At 42.1% G+C, this 21,250-nt stretch overlaps 1 protein-coding gene across 5 annotated transcripts in view; it reads right to left on the reverse strand.

The window, feature by feature from the left end:
* Ankrd26 (ankyrin repeat domain containing 26) overlaps window positions 1-21,250 on the reverse strand; it is a 52,266-nt gene that overhangs the window by 29,010 nt on the left and 2,006 nt on the right. The window contains exons 2-9 of one of the 5 annotated variants that reach the window (XM_076572415.1): window positions 19,961-20,057; window positions 18,779-18,949; window positions 17,812-17,941; window positions 14,799-14,947; window positions 12,219-12,428; window positions 7,515-7,674; window positions 1,153-1,211; window positions 644-743 (exon numbers count right to left, since the gene is read on the reverse strand). In XM_076572415.1, coding sequence (XP_076428530.1) covers window positions 644-743; window positions 1,153-1,211; window positions 7,515-7,674; window positions 12,219-12,409 — 510 coding nt within the window. In that variant the 5' untranslated portion in view covers window positions 12,410-12,428; window positions 14,799-14,947; window positions 17,812-17,941; window positions 18,779-18,949; window positions 19,961-20,057. Of the gene's footprint in view, window positions 1-643; window positions 744-1,152; window positions 1,212-7,514; window positions 7,675-12,218; window positions 12,429-14,677; window positions 14,948-17,811; window positions 18,107-18,778; window positions 18,950-19,960; window positions 20,058-21,250 lie in introns of those variants that run through there. The other 4 variants (XM_076572413.1, XM_076572414.1, XM_042277924.2 and 1 more) reach the window with 4 other exon arrangements.

The raw sequence follows: 21,250 nt of genomic DNA on the forward strand, positions 1-21,250 counted from the left end.
GGATGGCACCACCCACCGTGGCCTGGGCCCTCCCGCATTGATCACTAATTGAGAAAATGCCTTACAGCTGGATCTCATGGAGGCATTTCCTCAACTGAGGCTCCTTCCTCTGATGACTCCAGCTTGTGTCAAGTTGACACGTACAACCTGGCCAGTACAGCCCGTGTTTTATCAGCAACAGAAACCAAAACTAGTGCAGAAGCTAACTGTGATACTCTGGCACTAAGAGAAACGCAGGATTCCACATCTAGCCACTACTGAATGTAAGAGTCATTTAAAACTTTTATCAGGGACTCAGCCATATTCACAACAATGTCCAAACAGCACTGTTGACAACAACCAAAATGTGGAAACCAGTGGGTGTGCCCATCAGTGGCTGGAGATATAAAACAGGACCATCACTATTTCTTATTAAAAATTACACCAAAATCATTTCTTATATTAATTAGTCAATTACTATAAAGCCAGAGGTCTTGCACCTCTACTAATAATAAATAATAGTAGCAACATAATTAAAACAAGTATTTTTATCAATATGCCTTTTCATAGCAGATAACCTACTCCTATGGAAAACTACTCAAGAAAGAACAGCATCTCTTTCCATACCAATGACATTAATGAGAAACCAGGGAAACTGACTCACCGCCTCGGCTCCCGCATTTAACAGTTTTTCCCAGAGGGCTTCCATTTCTCTTGCTTGCTTTTCAGTTGTGACGATTAAGTTGGAATTTTCAAGTTCAATCCTAAATATTTTAAAGGAATTGTTCTCACAGGTGATTTTAAATACCACATAATTCCTAAATAATTGTCTTAAAAGCAATTTTGCAAATTCTTTGAAAAACAAGATATTGGGTAGATGAATCATGTTCCTAGCTGTGCTGTGAAGTTCAGGGATCGTGTGGATAACTGCTTTCTCCTTTTATTTTTGTGGATGTGGATGAAACAAGGGCCTTATGCATGCAAATATACATTCTGCCACTCAGTTACCTCCCCACCCCCATGCAATTCTGTAATGCAAGTCAAATGGCTGGAAGCAGAAGTTTACCCTGGCCTTACACACATGCACCTCTGCTTGCGTGGATGTGTTGCTCACACTACTCTGTCTGCCTCATAAACACTCCAGCTGTCTTTGCAAGCTGCACGCAGTTATACCTCTGAATCCTATGGCAGATCATCTTGGCAGCTTTTAGTATCTCCAGTGCTTCTTGCAACTAGAACAAAGAACAAAGAGAAGCTACAATTAGACACGTACAAGCTGGTCCATCTCGTGTTTGCGTTCCTTTCTCAGATTTCATCGGAGCACAGACAGACCCTTCCTCTGCATGTCGTCCACAGTTACTCTGTGCTATAATTGACGAGCTAGCAGACCTACTGCTATATGGATCTGGTGATCTGTAAAGCCCAATATCACACTATCCGGCTTTCCCGGAAATATTTATGACCCCAGAACTAATGCTGAAACACATCATTAGTTTTTAATTATATTTTATCAGATGCTCAAGTTGAAACAATTGGTAAAATAGAGTATATTCCATGTGGTAATAATATATCTGCATTTTTACTTCCAAACATCTCCTCACCATAATTTGAGAAGCCATATCAGTGATGATAAAAACTAACATGATGCATTCCTTAGATGACATCTTAGTCACTGTTCTATTATTGTGAAGAGACACCATGACCACAGCAACCCTTATAAAAGAAAGCATTTAACTGAGAGCTCGCTTACAGTTTCAGAGGTTTAGTCCATTTTCACAGCAGTGAACATGATGGCGGGCATGACAGACTGGGCCTAGCATGGGCTTTGGAAACCTCAAAGCCCACTCCCAATATCACACTTCCTCCAACAAAGCCACACCTCCTAATCCTTCTCAAATAGTGAACTCCCTGATGACTGAGCATTCAAATATATGAACCTGTGGGGGCCATTCTCATTTAAACCACCACAATGTCTCATAGGATCATTTTCAGGGACAGTATCTACACAGATGCCACAATGCCTGGGTCTCCATCTCAACTCAACAGTCATGAGGTGAGGGATCCTGAGAAAGTTAATGTTTTGTCTTGGTTGCTTCATCTGTGATATGGAGATATTGATAGAAACCACTACATTGGATTGTCAAGGATATTGTTGGGGAATATATAGAAGGCATATTATAAGCTACATATAACATCTGATTCTGGCGTTAGCATCAAGATTACATTTTATATTCTAATATGCAAGGGGAGAGCTCTTCCTGGTGAGTCCTTTCTTACTTTAGTGAAAGTGTAGGCATATGAGGAATGAGACCTCTAATGCATCCTTAGTACTTCTTGAAATTTGGCCAATTATACCAGTGTTGTGCAGCTGTTTCCTCTGGATGGCAACATTCCTTCCTGGAGGAGAATGGGGATCTCGAGACTCTAGAGGCTCATGAAAATTACTAGGCTCAGGATGCCCACAAAACTTACAGGATCCACGGAGGCCCCTCCTGGAGATCAAACAATACCTGGGGGAGACAAGACTCTTCCACAGAGCTGCCTGTATGCTGTGCAGGAAACATCTGAGCTGTCACTATGCTGGGGTGGGCTTTTTGGGGATGCAGCTGCGAATGCTGATGATCTTCTTCAGCGATCGCCAAAACTCAATGTTGATTACGACCCATCTTGGGCAGCATTGTTCTTTTGGTATACCATTGTTGTTGCATCCGGTGTGAATAGACATTTAGTCACAGCTCCACAGAAGAAGCCACACAGCAACTGGACAGTAGTACTCCTGCCTACTTAGAATAGCCCATGCCTCCAGGATCTTAGGACTACTCAGCAGACTGCGATAGTGTAAGGCAGTGCCAATGGGACCTGCTGGAATAGGGGACATGGAAGTGACATGACCCAGAGGTAGGCTAAAGCCCTGATGGACTCTACTGTAGAATCAAAGGTCTTTATCAGTCTGTCCCAACCACTGTCATGTAAGGCTGCTTTGTCACCCCCATGTGTGTTAAAGTGTTATGGAATAGTGCATAAAAGAAGCTGCTGCAGGGGCTTACCCACCAGTTATGTGCTAAGCATCTGCAATCTCCAGTTCTGGCTACAGAAGGAAGGACTGCAGATATACATTTTCCCATTGTGAGGCCAACAGGAACATTTAATTAAACAATGTCCTATTCATTAAGTGCATTTGATTTTATACTAAATTTCTCAGAATATATTGAAAATAAAAGCTTCACTATATCCTGTTCTCAGGAAAAAATTATTGGTATGATACAGAGGTATGATATAGATTTTATCCTGTAATTTAAGCAAATATGCTTTTAGTTTATTTAAGAAAAAGCATCATATATCACCTGATATTCCTCCCAAGTTAACTTAGACAATATTTTCTCTCATGCAGAAATAATTAAATCAATGTAAAGTTGAAGGATAAACTGCTCTGAACAGACAAGTTCTACATCGACTTTGATAATCAGTCCAGTTGGAGAAGGCTTCGTGGAAGAGAAAATGGTGAGCCACTCCCAAATAAATTAGGCCAGATGAGTAAATACAGAGAAGACAGAAAGAACAGCATGAGGAAAGGCAGCTAGATGGCACTATGAATTCAGCTGGCTGGGAGGGCAAAACCCTGTAGCAAGGAAATAAGAAGAGGTCTACAGAGCTGGTGGAGCAATGTTCACAGCAGAATTACTAGCAGGAGCTGAACAGTGGAGCAAACTAATATCCATCAATCAAGGAACAGGCACATGGTACATCCACACAATGGTGTGTGTGTGTGTGTGTGTGTGTGTGTGTGTATGTCTGTGTGTGTGTGTGTGTCTGTCTGTGTCTGTGTCTGTGTCTGTGTGTTGAGACAGGATCTCATTAGGTAGACCTGGCCAGGAACTCACTACGCATGCCAGGCTGGCTTTGAACTTGAACCTATCTTCCTTCTTCTGACTCCTGAGTGCTGGGATTACAGAGATGAGCCATCATGCCTGGCCATACAAGAGATGCTACACAGTGACATAAAGAAATGAAGATGAATCCCAAAAGTACTGTGCTAACTAAAAGGAGCAAGTGATGGTCTTGATATTTTATGACTCTATCCACATGAAACGCTCGGAACATTGGAATTAAATTCACAATGTATAGATTGGTGATTTTCAAAGAATAAAGAAGGTCGAGGGAGTAAGGGGCTAATGGGGTCTAAATATGTAATCAAGAACACAACCTACAAACACAAAACCTTGCTGAAACTAAGTAGCAAGTACAGTCTCACATATGTTATTGTGATGGTTTCCAAAAAAATGGCCCCCAAAGGGAGTGGCACTATTAGGAGGTGTGGCCTTATTGGGGTGGGTGTGGCCTTATTGGGCTGGGTGTGGCCTTATTGGAGGTGTGTCACTATGGAGGTTTGCTCTGAGTTCTCATACATACTCAAGATACTGCCCAGTGAAACAGACCACTTCCTGTTGCATACAAGATGTAAGACTCTCAGCTACTTCTCCAGCACCATGTCTGAGTGCACACTGCCATGTCGCATTGTGATGATAATGGACTGAACCTCTGAACTGTAAGTCACCCCAATTAAATGTTTTTCCTTTATAAGAGTTGCCATGGTCGTGGTGTCTCTTCACAGCAAGAGACATCCTAACTAAGATAGCAGTTGGTACCAGGAATAAGACATTAGTGTGATAGGCCTGATCATGTTTTTGTTTGGAGGAATTTGGACTTTGGTACTTTGGGTTAGGAAAGCAGTGGAAGGCTTTAAGCGCTGCTTAATGGGCCATGCCAGTAGGGACATGGAAGAGTGTGTGTGGTGGTTCCCCTGCAGACTTTACAGCAGCCAGGGGGGAAAAGTGATCCACGAAGAGACAAGAAAGAATCTCAGCTAAGCCCGATTTTATTATAACCAGTCCTGGACCAGGACCTCTAGATCTGGCCCAGATCATTTTACTTCAGCCGTATTTAAGCACAGCACAATTTTTGAACAAGGTATTCAGATAACAAGTAACTCAGTCCCAAGTGCACAACAAATTAAGATGTGTTTACACTGAGATTCCTTACCAAGTCCATCTGGCTTCTTTCCCAAGAATGGGTACTGTTGACTCAGAGATAGGGCCCAAGATTCAGGGTCTAGGGAGTGTGACTGACGTAAACACAATGTCTGTGGGTGTCAGGATTGGCCTGGTCCTAAGATGACACAGAAGTCACTTAGGCTGTTGTAACGCACACGTGACCTCTCTCCTAAGAGAGCAGTGCTCAAGATTTAGGGGAAAGGTCTTGGATAAGGAAAAACATAAATTCTGTGAGATAAGGCAGAGCCTGTCTCCTCGGACAGCAAAGGCTCACCAGGGTGTGACAGGACATCATTCCCAGCATTCCAAGAAGAGCAACTCCACACCCATTCCTCTGAAGAGGTCTAACTTTCCTGGCTTCCCTAGCGCTTATCTGTGTGCACAAGGCTCTTTGCTCTCAACAACAGTGGTGCTAAGAGGGATTTGAACTGTGGGGGGCTGGCTCAAGAGGTTTCAGGGAAGAATTTTAGTATATTGCCTAGAGATCATTCTTGTGATATTTTGGTGAGGAATGTGGCTGCTTTTTGACCTTGTCCAAAAAGTTTGCCTGAAACTAAAGTGAAGAGTTTTGGATTAATTCACTTAGCAGAAGAAATCTCAAAATAGCCTAGTATATACTCTGTTGCGTGGTTACTAGTGCTCACTCTGATGAAGACATAATGAAAAGGAGCAAGCTGAGCAAGGAAAAATATTTGAGGAAAAAAGGAACACCAGGCAGGAAATCCAAGCAAAGATACAGGGAGAAGAAAGGCAGAGTCAGGGGAGACACTTTGAGCTGCCAGGGGAGCAAGATGTGATAGAACACAGGTAAAGCCACGAGACACATGGCAATACATAGATTAGCAGAAATGGGCTAAGTTAAGATGTTAGAGCTAGCTAGCAATAAGCTTGAGCCATAGACCAAACAGTTTGTAATTAATATTAAGCCTCTGAGTGATTATTTTATAAAAACAGCTCTGCCCGGGCAGGACTAGGCTGGACCAGGCAGGACCCAGAAACTTCAGTCTATAGGGGTGTCCCTGAATGAAGGTCTAGAGAGGCCATTAAATGAAGCTATGAAGTTGAAGCCTGGATTGCCTTGGAGACCCCAAGATGATAGATAGAGATGCTAGAGCCCTGGGATACCTCCCAAGGAAAGGTGCTCACAGGGAGTAGAAGCAGCCCAGGAGAAAGAAGTGTGTTGCAGTCAACAAAGCTGAAGGGTATTGAAGATCTGAAGAGTGCTTTGACCTCAGACATGGGGATGCAGAGTTTGGAGTTTGCCCAACAGGTTTTCAGTCTTGCTTTGGTCCAGAATTTCTTCACTATGCTCTCTTCTCTATGTTTTGGAATGATAATGCATCTCCTGTGCCATTATATGTTGAAAGTATATGATCTGTGTTTTTATTTTAGCTTTACAAGGGATTACAGTTAAGAGATTGCATGAATCTCAGAAGAGACTTTGCATTTTAGACTTTGCATTAAATAGGTTTGAGACTGTTACAGACTATGGGGACTTTGAAGTTGGACTGAATGCATTTTTGCATTATGACATGGCTACAAGCCCTTGGGGCCAGGGAGTAGAATGTGGTGGTTTGAAAGAAAATGGCCCCCAAAGAAAGTGGCAATATTAGGAGGTGTGGCCTTTTGGGAGTAGATTTGATCTTATTGGAGAAAGTTTGTCACTGTGGAGACAGGTTCTGAGTTCTCATATATGCTCAAGATACCAACCAGTGTCTCAGACCACTTCCTGTTGCCTCTAAGATGTAGGATTCTCAGTTTCTTCTGCAGCACCATGTCTGCCTACATGCTGTCATGTCCCACCATGGTCATGGTGTCTCTTCACAGCAATAGAAACCCTAAGACAATTATTTAGATTCCAATTGTTTGAATGACAGGTGAGTTTATCAAAGAACAAAAGAAGTTCTTTAATGCAGGTAGAGAAAGTACCAGGAATTAACATTACATTACAAAACATTTAACTAACATCATCATAATTTCAAAGCTAAGTAAGCCTTATTTTAACATAAAAAAAATGCCTAAACTGACATTTATCCTAGGGGTTGCCCTTGGCTTACCTTTCATGCCGTTATTCAGAAAAATATATGCTGAGCATCTACTATATGCCAAGATTTACAACAAACAAAAATCAAAAACTTTGTCATTTCCTTTTAGGATGAGACGACATTTTGTTTCAAGTCTAAATAAATGTCACATGCCACAGAATGTTCCGGTCCACCATGGACCACATGTACACAGTGGTCCCACAAGACTGCGGGACATAGTGCTGTGGTAGCACCCAGGGATTATATAAGCACAGGGTTTGTGTGAGTGAGCACAGGACTGTGGTGTTTCCACAAGTGAAATTGCCAAACACCACGTTTCTCAGGTTGTATCGCTGTCCATAGGCAAAATACAACTATGTGTGTGAAAGGCAGAGAGTGTTATATGTTATACTGATGAAACAAAGTCAGAGATAGGAGATTTTACCAAAGATTAATTCACCTCATTCCAAGTCTTTTCCTCAGTTTCTGCCCAAGGACACACTCCAGGGTGTGTCACGTCAAGTTTCTCAAGGTGTTGCTCTCTTTCAGTTCTCAAATTTTCCATGTTGCCATCGGGCAACTGTGCATTCATCACAGTCTTCTGTTCTTGTGAGGCAAATCTGCAATTGAAAATGCTTTTATTGAAGTCATCTGTGTATTCATATGTCAATTACTACCCTGTACACTTTTGTTCATTTCTCACTTAGAACTTTTCCAAAAGACTTAACGCTTGGGAGATAAAGATGTAAGCATTCCACCAATGGCTAAGTTTCTTGTCTAACTAATTCTACTTAATATTATGGATTTCCCAGTAAAGTGACAGTAGGGATTACTAATTAACTTAATAAAAAATAATACATTTTCAGCATAGAAATTTGAATTACTTTTATCTATGTGTGAGGGAGAGGTGCTATGTACACAGTAATTAGTTTCCAGTTTACTTTTTATTCCTTGCTTGTTAAGACTGATGGAATTCCTGGCCGCTCCCCCAGCTACATGACCACACATGCGCTGTCCAGTAGCCAAACAAGAGGCTTAGTCATTCCAGGGCCTTACTTCCTACATAACCCATGCACTGCTTGGTCACATAATTTACATGCAGTGTGACCATGTAATCTACGTGCATGCTTGGCATAGCTACATAAGCCCATATGTGCATGTTTGGGGGGAACCTATAAAAAGTGGGTTCCATCTTATCCCTGCTCTCTCTCCCTGCACTTCCACTTCCATAGGCCTAAGCAACACCCCCCCTCCTTCTCCTAATAAACTCTTATAGTGGATTTTGTTGTGCCTCATGGCTTTTCTCGAAAGATAAACAGTGTTGCTTAATGAATAACATTGTGCCGCATAATAACTAAAAAAGACTAAAACTACATCTGGGGTAAGACTGGGCCTGTAAGCTGGTGAAAGGCCTGGAATGAACCCACAGACATGCGTACACTTAAAACATTTTCTAGCTCAAGAAAGGTAAAAGTTTGTTTTGTTTTGCTTGTTTTTAGTTTGGGGAGACAAGTTCTCATTATATAGCCTTGATTGACCTGTAACTCACTATGTAGACCAGGCTGGCCTTGAACTCACAGAGATCCACCCACCTGCCTCTGTTTCATGAGTGCTAGGACAAAAGACATGAGCCACCACACCTGGATTAAACACATTCTTTAAGTCCCTTAACCATATAGTTCTATGCTGAAGAACTCATTCAAAGTAAATAAAAATCTAGAAAGTTACAAAAATAATGTTCCCTCATTTCTCAACACAATAAAGACTATGTAAACCTAGCTGGTATAACACTAAATGGGCAAAATAGAGCTCATTTCCTCTCAATCTGGAACTACAAGGGTGCTTATTTTCTCTACTCTTATTAAATGTAGTCCTTAAGTTTTGATGGAGCAATGCAATAAGAGAAAGCCATAAATGGGATAGAACTCAGAAAAGATGTTAAACTATCTCTGCTTGCAAACTATATCATTCTACACTTAAAGGACCCTAATGCCTAAAACACACTGGATCCGATAACACCTTCAGTAAAGTAGCAGAATACAAAATCAGTAACTTTTATATATGCTCAAGAAAACAGACTTACTAAGAAGAAAAGTCAGGAAAGATAGACCATGCAGAGTAGCCTCAGAGCAAGCTACAGTAAGGAGTGTCCTGGCAGCACATGTCCACTGGTGCAACAGAGGTACAAACGTCATGGGAGCAACCAACCCCTTTCTGATTGGATTGAAATACCACTCCACAAGATGAAGCCCACACCTAGCACCATTATCAGGCCAAGCATAGACAGTTCATAGCCCCTGTGGAGAACCTACTACTATGATGCTGCTAAACTGACATGGTATTAAATTGTCTCATAATCATTTACTATTATATGCACAGATCAATGCATCTTTTAACCCTCGTCTGAGAAGCTTCTGTTTGTGGTAGATGGTGATTACACAGAGACCCACAACTGGTCAAGATGCAGATAATTAGAGACTGTAGACTGCTCAGCCCCCAAAGGAACGTGTGCACCACATCCTCACCCCTCCCAAGACGTAAGAGGAGGCGGAAAGTGTCTAAGAGGCAGAGGTGGTGGGTGATGGCAAATACCTCCTGGATGCAGAGAAGCAGCTGCACATAGGAACTCATGGAGGCTATGACAGCCTGTGTGACAAGGCCTATGTGACAAGGCCTGTGCGACAAGGCCTGCCTGTGCAAGCCCAAGCCAAGACCAAATCCCAGCATGGGGAGGGGAGTGGAGCATACCATCCCACCACGAGCCATGGAACAACTGGTAATTGTTAGCTGCTAAGAGAGGAAGAGTCTGTTTTCTCTAAGGGTAAGAGGACCACTCTCCCGTGGAATCCCACACATCTAAGAATATTTGGTTAGCACAAATTTGCCTTGAAGGTTTAGGGTTTGGTGTTGTTGTTTTTTTTTTGGGGGGGGGGTTGGTAGGTTGGTTTTGTTTAAAAAGACACAAAGTTGGGTGGTGTACTGGCTAGTTTTATGTCAACTTGACACAAACTAGAGTCATCAGAGAGGAAGGGAGCCTCAATTGAGAGAATGCCTCCTCATAATCCAGGTGTAAGGCATTTTCTTACTTAGTGATTCATGGAGGAGGCCCCAGCCCATTGTGCGTAGGACCACCTCCTGGTTGATAGTCCTGGGTTCTACAAGAAAGCAGGCTGAGAAAGCCCTGAGGAGCAAGCCAGTATGTAGGATCCCTCCACAGCCTCTGAATCAGCTTCTGCCTCCAGATTCTGGCCCTGTTTGAGTTCCTGTCCAGACTTCTTTCGCTGATGAACAGTACTATGGATGTGTAAGCCAAATAAACCTTTTCTTCCCCAACTTGCTTTCGGTCATGGTGTTCCATAACAGCAATAGCAACCCTAACACAAGTGAGTGAGAGTGCAGAGCAGAACTGAGAGAGTTAGGGGTCTAATGTGATCAAAACATACTGTATAAAACTTGAATCTATCAAATAACTAATAACATGTTTTTAAAGTAAGTTCTTACACAAAATATAAGAATAAACCTAACTGTTGGGCAGTAGTGGTGCATGCCTTTAATCCCAGCACTCAGAAGGCAGAGGCAGGAGGATGTCTCTGAGTTTGAGGCCAGCCTGGCCTACAGAGTGAGTTCTAGGACAGCCAGGACTATACAGAAAAACTCTTGTATCGAAAAAACAAAACTAAACTAAAAGAAACAAACAAAAAAGAATAGACCTAACCAGGCAGGTGAAGACTTCCACAATGAAATTTTCAGGACACTGAAACAAGAACACGAAGAAGGACTAGAAGCTGGAAAGCCTGTCTGGACTCCCGGGGTGACTGAACTTAGATTGGGAAGCTGTCAAAAAAAAAAAGATCTGTGCTACCAAAGGCAGCCTACAGATCAAAGCAATCCTCGTCAAAATGCCAGTAACGTTCTTCACAGACCTAGGGGGGAAAATTCTAAAATTCCTGTGGGAACACAGAAGACAACAGATACCCAAAGAAACTCCTGGCCAAAGGAACACAGCTGGAGACGTCGACCTCAAACTATTCTACAGAGCCTCCGTGATAAAAACATCAGGATATCCGCATCAAAACAGACACGGGCACTAATGGAACACAGCAGAAGACTAGATGGGGAAACCAGTGTGAAAGCTTCTCAAAACACTAAAAATACGGCAGAATCCAAGGCATCGACCCAAAGGTATCCTACCGCAAAGATATCTACCTTCCATGTTCATTGCTGCTCTAGGCACAATAGCTAAAATAAAGTAAATCAACCCAGATGTACATCAACAGATGACCGACAATGAAAATGTACATACATACAATGGAATATTAGTCAGCCCTAAAGAAAAGTGAAATTTGCAAGAAAATAGATGGAACTGGAAAACATAATATTGAGGAAACCTAGACTCATAAAGACAAATACTGTGTATTCCACCTTACATGTAGATCCTAGCCTCTGTTAAATACATGGATTTGGGTGAGAGTAAATATAAAGACAGAAAACAGAAAGGGGTCCCTGAGACAAGGGGGGAAAGAGGCTTTAGAAAACATGGCGAGAAATGATAGAAGAAAGTTAAGGGAGGATACTGGAGGCCAAAGACACCAGGAAGGGAGAGCAGGGAGGTGAGGAGAGGGGAAGTCAGTCAAAATGAAGTAAGTCACACGTGGAAACCGCTACTTTGTAAGCTAATTTTTAAAAATAAACACTTCTTAAAAGAGAAATTTTAAATGATGAATAAAATATGACTCCTTGGAGTTAGTTTAACTTAAATATAGCTCTTGGGGGGGGTTGCTATGTGAATGCAGAAAAGACATACAATGGATGAAATGGCTGTGGATGGATGAAAAAAAAATAGCATAACATTCTATGGACACACACTAAAAACCCACAAGGAAAGAACAAAGATTTTAAAAATGGTGCTCCTTGCAGCATTAATTAAAAGGCAAAGCCCTCAAACCACTGAATGTGGTTATTAGAAAAGTCTAGTGGGTGTCTATGCAGCCATTAAGCTGGGATTTGGAAGAGCACCTTTTACGTTACAATTACACATGGCTTGTTGGGTTATTTCTAAGAATTGCACACCGAAAAGACCATGCTCTCCCGTGACGAGTTCTGTGCACTAGTCTACAATGACAAGCCGCCACTACGTTTGTGCAGCAGAGCTGGCACTGCATACTTTAAGTTGTAGGAATACTTTTCCCTCTTCGCTTTTTCCTGCTGTGACTGGGGCCTCGCATTTCTCTTTTCTGACAGCTCCTCTTGAAGGCCACTAAGTTTATAGTCCACGTTTTTGTTTTTTCCTGTAACTAGATCACGGTGGTGTTCCAGTTCCGTCACTCCTTCATTTAGGTCAGCTACAACCTCCATTTCCAAAAGGCTTCCAGATCTACATTAAGAAGAAAACATATTTCTAAAGTCACATGCATGTAGTGGAGAGTCCATTTTCATATCTGCTAAGTCATAACTGAGCCAGCATACACCAAGTTCCTAAGTCCAGCAGATAAAGCCCTGGCATGTTTTAGGGGTCGCCAGGAGTGTTCCTTTACTTAAAGCCATTTTGCTTAAGGATGTGGTTTGACAGGTGTCTTTGCGAGTCTGTAGGGCTTTATTTTATTTTATTTTTTATTTTGATTCAGGTCTTACCAGTTCATACTCACTTTTCTCAATGCAAGATCTCAAAATGCTACAACTGAAAAGTAATGTTTAAAATCTTTCTTCCTACATTCAAAATAGGAAGTAGGGCTTTTCCCCCTTCTTTCTGGGACTAAATTTCACATATCCTAACATAGATGCTTGAGAAGTAAAACATAATGATGGCTGTGATAAAAGTTCACAGTGTGATATTTGGATGACAAGATAAAGCAGAGTGTGGGCTTAAGCCAAGACCTTTCTCCAGTTCTTCCTCAGAGGGACCTACAGCCTTTTACAAGGGCAACTGTACAATGGGGGTGTGTGTGAAACAATAAGACTTTTGGGGGCCTATTGGATACTGGTTCTGAACTGACACTGATTCCAGGAGACTCCAAAACACACTGTGGCCCTCCAGTTAAAGTAGGGGCTTACAGAGGTCAGGTGATTAATGGAGTTTGGGCTGAAGTCCAACTCACAGTAGATCCAGTAGGTCCCCGAACTTATCCTGTGGTTATTTCCCCAGTTCCAGAATGTATAATTGAGATAGATACACTTAGAAGTTGGCAGAATTCTCATACTGGTTCCCTGATCTGTGGAGTGGGGGCTATAATGTTTGGAAAGGCTAAATGGAAGGCTTTAGGGTAGTCTTCTACCTCAGTGAAATTCTTAGGAGTCCAGTGGTGTGGGGCAGGCAAAGATACTTCTTCTAAGGTGAAGGGTAGGTTATTGAACCTGGCCCCTCACACTGCCAAGAAAAAAGCACAATGTTTAGTGGAAACTTAAAGTTTGACAACAGGCCACCAAGCTCTGGGCAACCTGAGCTGCCCATCATGAGCTGGGTGTTATCTGACTCACCAAGTCATTAAGTAGGACATTCACAGCAGCAATCTATTAACTAATGGAAGTGGCATATGGGTGATAAGGCCTGCGCCGGTCCTGAAGGCACAGGCAAGTCACATGAAGAAGTTGCCCAAATGCCTGTGGTTTCTACTATTACAATATTGTCTTCTGCCAAGCATGTACCTGCAGCTTCATGAGGTGTGCCCTATTATCTGTTGACGGAGGAAGAGACAAGGGCCTGTTTTAGTGGTGTTTCTGCACATTGCATAGGTACTGCCCAGAGGGGGTCAGCCACAGCATTAACAACTCTCTAGGAGAACCCTAGAAGACACTGTCGACGGGAATCTTCACAGCGGGCAACTTTAAATAGAACACATGGTCACACGTTTTGTATGGAAGGAGAAATGGCCAGCTGTGCAATTGATCATTGGTCATGGGCTATAGCCAATGAGCTGGCTAGATGATCAGGGACTTGGGAAGAGCATGATTGGAAAGTTAGTGAGAAAGACATCCGGGGAAGAACTATGTGGATAGATCACTCCAAATGGGCAAAGGAATTGGAGATACTTGTGTCCCATGTAAGTGCTCACTAAAAAGTGACTTCACTGAGGGAGGAGTTCAGTAATCAAGTAGAGAAGATGACCCATTCTGTGGACAGTCAGCCTCTTTCCCCAGCCATCCCTGTCACTGCCCCATGAACCAAGGATCAAAACAACCATGGTGGCAGAGATGAAAGTTATACATGGGCTCAACAACACGGACCGCCACTCACCGAGGCTGACCTGGCTATAGCTGCTTCTGAGTCCCAGGTCTGCCAACAGCAGAGCCCAGCACTAAGCCTATATGGCATCATTCCCCAGGGTGACCAGCCAGGGACCTGGTGGCAGATTGACTACCCTGGACTACTTCCTCCATGTAAAAAACACTCTGTCCTTACTGGGTAGAACTTATCCTGGTTATGAATTTGTCTTTTCTACATGTAATGCTTTTGCCAAAACTACCATGTGTGGACATTCAGAATGCCTTATCCACTGTCGTGGTATTCCACACAGTATTGCTTCTGACAAAGGATCTCACTTCACTGCCAGGGAAGTGAAACAGTGGACCCAGGATTGTGGAACCCTCTGGTCGTACCATGTTCCCTATCATGCTGAAGCAGCTGACCTGATTGAAAGATGGAATGGAGAAAATTAGGTGCTACAGGTCCGAGATGAAGGGATACTTTTAACTCTGTTCAGTTCCTATTCAGCAGGGCAGGGTGGGGGTGGTAGTGGGAAAGACTCACATTTAAGGAAGTCAAGTTGTGGGGATACAGCACGTAGTATCCAAGAATGTGGATGCTTCCTCCAGATTCCGAAGAGACTTGATTCTCTTCTATTGATGATGTCAGGAACCCAGACACCAATGGAAGACACTCCTGTTCAGACTGGGTCACTAAGAGAGTGGGACATGAGTTAAAGGAAACACAGCAAAGCAGCTGTGGTTGCTTCTCACTAAATGATCATTTCTTCTACAGAAGGTGAAAGGTTTATATTTCAGTTGTGTGAATGCTCAGTAGAGAATCGTATTTGCACATAGGAGGATAATCCTGTGACCCCAGTATACACGCACGATTTCAAACTAGAGTTCCTTCTGTTTCTATTTTAGTTAGCACGTGCTACCACTTTCATGTTAGGTAAAGTATATAAGAATTAAAAATACAATAGACCATCAAAAATTCTAATACACATCTTTATCGATTAATTTGAGCAAAATGAAAGCCACTAAATCACTTGCATTGTTAAGGAACAATGCTGAAGAGAACTACATAATTTTGTTTACAAGAAGCATAACTCCTCCAGTGAAAACCACAATTGACCCAATTAGGCTTCCAGGTACTCTAGTGGGAATATGACTAGTTAATAGTACTAAAGGAAATGCTTTTAAAAATACCACCTCTTAGCTGGGCATGGTGGTGCACACCTTTAATCCCAGCACTCAGGGAGGCAGAGGCAGACAGATCTCCGTGAGTTTGAGACCAGCCTGGTCTACAAAGCAAGTTCCAGGAGAGCCAGAACTGTTACACACAGAGAGAAACCCTGTCTCAGAAACCTCCCCACCACCACCCCCCCAAAAAAAATCCCAACTCTTAGCATTCAGAAACATCTAACAGAATGAATTAAAATACATATTATAGATTAAATATATAATTATCATGAATTAATATACTTTTGGAAAACCTAAAATATATTCTGCATTGCATAGGTAAAGTACATGACCATAGGTAACATGAAAACACAGAGGGGAGGGGCCTCATTACTGTGTGTGGTGCCCCCTGCAAAGGCACAAAGGGTCTTATGAACACAAAGGAGAGCTGATTAGATTCTTTTAGTACCCTCAATTCCAGGCTTCTGCAGAAATCCCCCGTGTCTTAAATGGGGCCTCGCATCATGAAGGAAACTCAACACACCTGTGTGCCATGTCCATGCTACAACTATTGGGTTCTACTCTTCGCTGTGGGCATCTTTTCAAATGATAGGTACATGGCAACTATTTGCATGTGAAACCATTTCTTTCCTTAACATCGTGCTTCACCAAAAAATTAGCCCCAGTATGGAACAGAAAGGGTCACAATGCCTCCTTCAGCTCCTTCCCTAGGGCTTAGCTACAGTTCACTCATATTGAATTGTCCCAGGCTGTTAAGTAAATGAACAATTAGTGGAGACTAATTGTTGAAACTAAGTTTGTAAAATGATTTCTCTTTATATTCTCACTAAAAGTACTGTCCCCAGTGCTTACAGATGCCAGGCTGATGGCACCATAGTCTCCCAATGTGACAGACACAACTTCAACTGAAGAAGCCTTCAGAATCTGTTACTCCTCTTCTCTTGGAGAAAAGCTTGCTTTCTGGGATGTGTATTCTTGGTTGTCAACTTGACTATATCTGGAGTAAACTAAAGCCCAAAAATGAAGGGCAAACCTGGGAGGGATTTTTCCTCCAATCAAGTAGGAAGATCTACTTCTAATTCAGACTTTTGAGGTAGAAAAAAGACATGTTTTTAATCCAAATCATTTGAGCTAGGCAAAGACATGCCTTTAATCTGGATCTTGAAGTAGGAAGACATATCTTGAATCCAGATAATTTGTTTTGGTTTTTTTTGGTTTTTTGTTTGTTTGTTTTGTTTTGTTTTTGTTTTTGAGACAGGGTTTCTCTGTGTAGCTTTGTGCCTTTCCTGGCATTCACTTGGTAGCCCAGCCTGGCCTCGAACTCACAGAGATCTGCCTGGCTCGGCCTCCCAAGTGCTGGGATTAAAGGCGTGTGCCACCACCGCCCGGTGAATCCAGATAATTTAACTAGGAAAACCCACCTGTAACCTGGGCCACACCTTCTGTTGTAAGTCTACATAAGGACATGGAAGAAGGAAGGTGTGCACTTTGCCTGCTTGCTCTCACCTTGCTAGCAAGAACATTCCTTTACCGGTATTAGAGCCTGCTTCTTTGGGATTCCAGCCTACACTGAAGACCAGCTGAGGCATCCAGCCTTGTAGATGGAGCAACTCCTGGATTCTATAAGTTCTTTTACTCTGGAAAACCCTGACTACTACACTTGCCTTTCATGTTGGTTGGCTGGGGACATGAATGACAACAAGAATATGGAAATCTTTAAGAGGCAGCCTGTACTTACTAAAAGAAAGCCATTTTCTAAAGACAATCTAAGTGAAATGGCTAATTGACAATTGTAAACAAATGTGATGTTATTTTGTGAGCCATCAATTATGGCCAGTAGTGTTTCTTTTAACTTGCCAACCAATGGAAGCTGAGAAAGAAGAACGTTAGGCAAATATTATTGAAAAGAAACGATTGCATAGTATATAATCATACTCCAATGCTGGTAGAATTCTTCCAAGTTTTTGAGATCTTGGGGTTCACATGTTACACTTTTTCTTATTAGGAGTCATCAGAATCTTGAGGAAACACCTAAATATCCATGTCCCAGACATATAGAGTCTTTTGAATCAGACTCTTATGGGGAAACCTGGATTTGTAATGGTTCAAAATTCTCCCCAGGTCACTGTAATGGACAGTCTAATTGAAAAGCAAATATGCATTTCCTCAGTCTTGTCTCTCACCCACACAACTTAGTCCTCTTATCATCTGGGGATATGGCCAGATGGAGAGATCAGACACCCCTGCTTCTAAAAGCACTAATTCCCTGATTAGGGCAGAACAGGGGCAGAAAATTCAAAATACAACTTGATCCCATCATATGAAAATCTGGACCAAAACTGTAGAGTTGAGAAAAGAATTTGAGCCCTTACCTAAATAGATCAGTGTGCTTCCGATCCTCGCTCTGGTCTCCACACAGTCATACCTGTGCTGCTTGCTCAGAGGCCACTGGGAATCATCTTAGACATGTTCAGTAATGAGGATTGGTAGCCACAATTCCTTCTGATGCACAGAATTTAGAATATTCAGTTAACATTGCATAGGGATAATGTCCTTAGATAGCTCCGTTTGTAAATTGGCCTTCAAACTTGGGGTCCCTGCTCTTCTCTCTTCTTTTCCTCCTTTTCCTCCTCCTCTTATATCTTCTTTTTTGCTGTAGCCTCACCTCTAGATATAAATCACTTTGATAATTTTTCAACAGCATCAAGATTTCCATTTATTGTAAAGTACAAATACGTTTGTTTTCTTTATGATGAAGCCTGTTTCCAGGTCCAATTTTGTTTCCCTGTTTTAAAAATCTTAGTTGAAGAAAGGTTTTGGAAACCATGAGTTTTACTTTTAACAGATTCAGGGTTTTCTCAAATATTTACCATGGGTGCATGGAAGAGAAGGTTATATCTTCTACCACTTCTTCAAGATATCAAAATATAGAGAAACTTGGACAAGTTACCTCAAAGTATTTTTATTCAAGATGCTTGAGCTGCTGCAGGGTCAAATGCACCCACTTACATCACTGTTGATACGAACGCACTCCAGGTGTTTCGGAAATAAATTTGTGTCATCTGTACTTTGTTCTTCTCTCTGTGTCTGCACAGTGTGAGGGGAGCATGGCCACCACTGAGGTGTTTTCAGTGGACGTGGCACAGTGGGCCGCAGTGGTGCTTTGCCTGCCCACCATGTTTTCATCAGCACCCTTTTCAGCAAGGATTGTCCCACACTCCTGTGGTTTCTGGGGGCCTGGGGCCCTGGGCTAATTTCTAACACAGATGAATAAACAGAGCCTTAAATTTCCTTAGTGATATAAAAGAATTTTTTGTAAAATGAAGACATGTTTTTCACCTGAGACAAACATGTTGTGGATATCCTGAGAGTTGGCTTTCTTCTGTCAGCCTATTTTCTGCTTCATTTCAACAAACTGGCCTCCACAGTGATTGCATTTAGCCTGGTGGTGGAGTTCACGGCAGAATATGTGCCTAGCAGACACCAGGCCCTGGGTTCAACCCCCAGCACCTAAATAACAATAATAACAACAACCAAAACTATCTAGAAGTTCTTTTGAGGCAGCCCAAATTCGACCTACAATTTGTCCTGCCTACAAGATGTGTTGGGGTAAAGATGGCGCAGAAATTGTGGGAGTGGCCAAGCAATGACTGGTCCAGCTGGAGACCCCATACCACGAGAGAGAGCCCACCCCTGACACTGCCTGGAGGGCCAGGACCTAGAGGCAGGATGACCCAGAGACCTAGGATAGAACCAAACAAGACTGGTTTAAAAAAATCAATGAAATGTTTGCTATTGACACTCTGCTATTCTCATAGATCAGTGCCTAGCCCAATTGTCATCAGAGAGGTATCATCCAGCAACTGATGAGGGCAAATGCAGAGACCCATAGCCAAACATTAGGTGGAGCTCAGGGAATCCTGTGAAAGAGGGGGAGGAAGGATCATAGGAGCCAGAGGGGTCAAGGACACCACGAGAAAACCCACAGAATCAACTAACCAGAGCCCATAGGAGCTCACAGAGATGGAAATGATGACCAGAGAGCTTGCATAGGACAGACCTAGGCCCTCTGCACATGTTACAATTGTGTGGCTTGGTTGTCTTGTGGAATTCCTAGCAGTAAGAGCAGGGCTGTCTCTGACTCTGTTACCATGCCTCCTCATACTAGACCGCCTCGTCCAGCTCTAACAGAAGAGGAGGTGCCTAGTCTCACTGCAACTTGATATGCATGGCTGGCTGATATCCATGGGAGGTCTGCCCTTTTCTAAAGAGATACAGAGGAGGAGGAGTGGATGGGAAGGGGGCTGGGAGAAGAGGAGGGAAGGGAAACTGCAGTCAGAATTTAAAAACAAAAATAAATAAATATAGATAGATAGATAGATAGATGATAGATAGATAGATAGATAGATAGATAGATAGATAGATAGATAGAATACAAAAAAAGAAATTCAGTAAATAACTGTTAATTCATCTACATTATAATCACTTTTAAGAGCTTTATACATGAATGTAGTTGCTTACTTTATCTGTCAAAGCAGATTGTTAGGTTGAAACTCTCAACATCCTTCTTTCAGTTTTGATTTTGTTTGGATTTATTTATTTCACTGTGGTAGAATATCTAAACAAAATAAATAATGTTACCACAGTTTTTAAAAATCTACAAGTTCTTTTAAGGTCACTCTTAGAAAATTATTTGAAAATTAAAACTATATGATTAAGAATTTGATTTTTTTCTGGGCCTGGAGTGATGGCTCAGAAGCTTAAAGCTCTTACAGAGGATGTTAATTCAGTCCTCAGAGCTCACACTAGGCAGCTTACAACCAACTGTAACTCTAGCTCCATAGGACCCCACACCCTCTCTGGCCTCCACAGGCGCCTGCATACACGTGGCACACACAGAGAAAGACATGCACATAGATCAAAAATAAGTCATTTTCAAAAGAATTTGTTTTTTTTCTTCTGGTACATTTCTCACTTTTATATTATTAAAAATTCTACCCAGCACTGATTTTGTGATGTAAAAGTGTAAAGGTAACTTTTCTAGGAAGAATTAAAAAGGCATTTCTTTCTTGAATAATTCTTTTTTTTTTCCTACTGAATAGGAAATGTCCTCAGTCTTGAGTTATAAACTCTTACGTATATTTGGATTTTTTGTCTGTCTCATATGGTTGTCTGTCTGTGAGTAAGCAATTAACCTGTGATGATGAAAGGCATATTCTGATACCTTTAGGAGCAAGTGTGTGCTCATTACAAGTGTTTTCTCCCTGACATTTCACAGAAGAATTAGGAAGGGGCTACTGTAAAAAGCCACTTTCATTTATGTCAAATCAGACAGTATAGGAGAAGCTGAGTTCAGAAAACAGGGAGTCTCCTCATTCAAAAACATGGAGCCAAGGCTAAGAGAAAGTTGGCCAAGAGCAGATGGTCAATGTCAACGGTCTAAACCCAACTGTGGCTCGTCTCCCCACAGTCCTCTGGTGGCATGAACTTGCAATACTCTCCGGTGCAAATTCAACAAAAACACATGAATGGAGAGCAACAGAAAGTCGTATGGCAACCACAGGAATCTCCATTTTCCTGAGGCTTTGAGAGAGATTAGTGACAAGAGCTTGCCTGAGGTTGAGAAAAGAATGAAAGCACAAGGTGTTTGGAGCTTGGTAAATGGGAGCCATGGCTTCTCTTCTCTATTGGATGTTACTGAACTTAAGGGGGCTCCGGGTCTTGTGAACAAATCACATATGACCAAGAGAGTTGATGGGTCAAGTACTTTCTGAGTAAACCCACAGAAGCAGACAAAATAATGGGTGAAGA

This window comes from Peromyscus maniculatus, chromosome 5, assembly GCF_049852395.1.
Source record: "Peromyscus maniculatus bairdii isolate BWxNUB_F1_BW_parent chromosome 5, HU_Pman_BW_mat_3.1, whole genome shotgun sequence".
Lineage (NCBI taxonomy): Eukaryota > Metazoa > Chordata > Mammalia > Rodentia > Cricetidae > Peromyscus > Peromyscus maniculatus.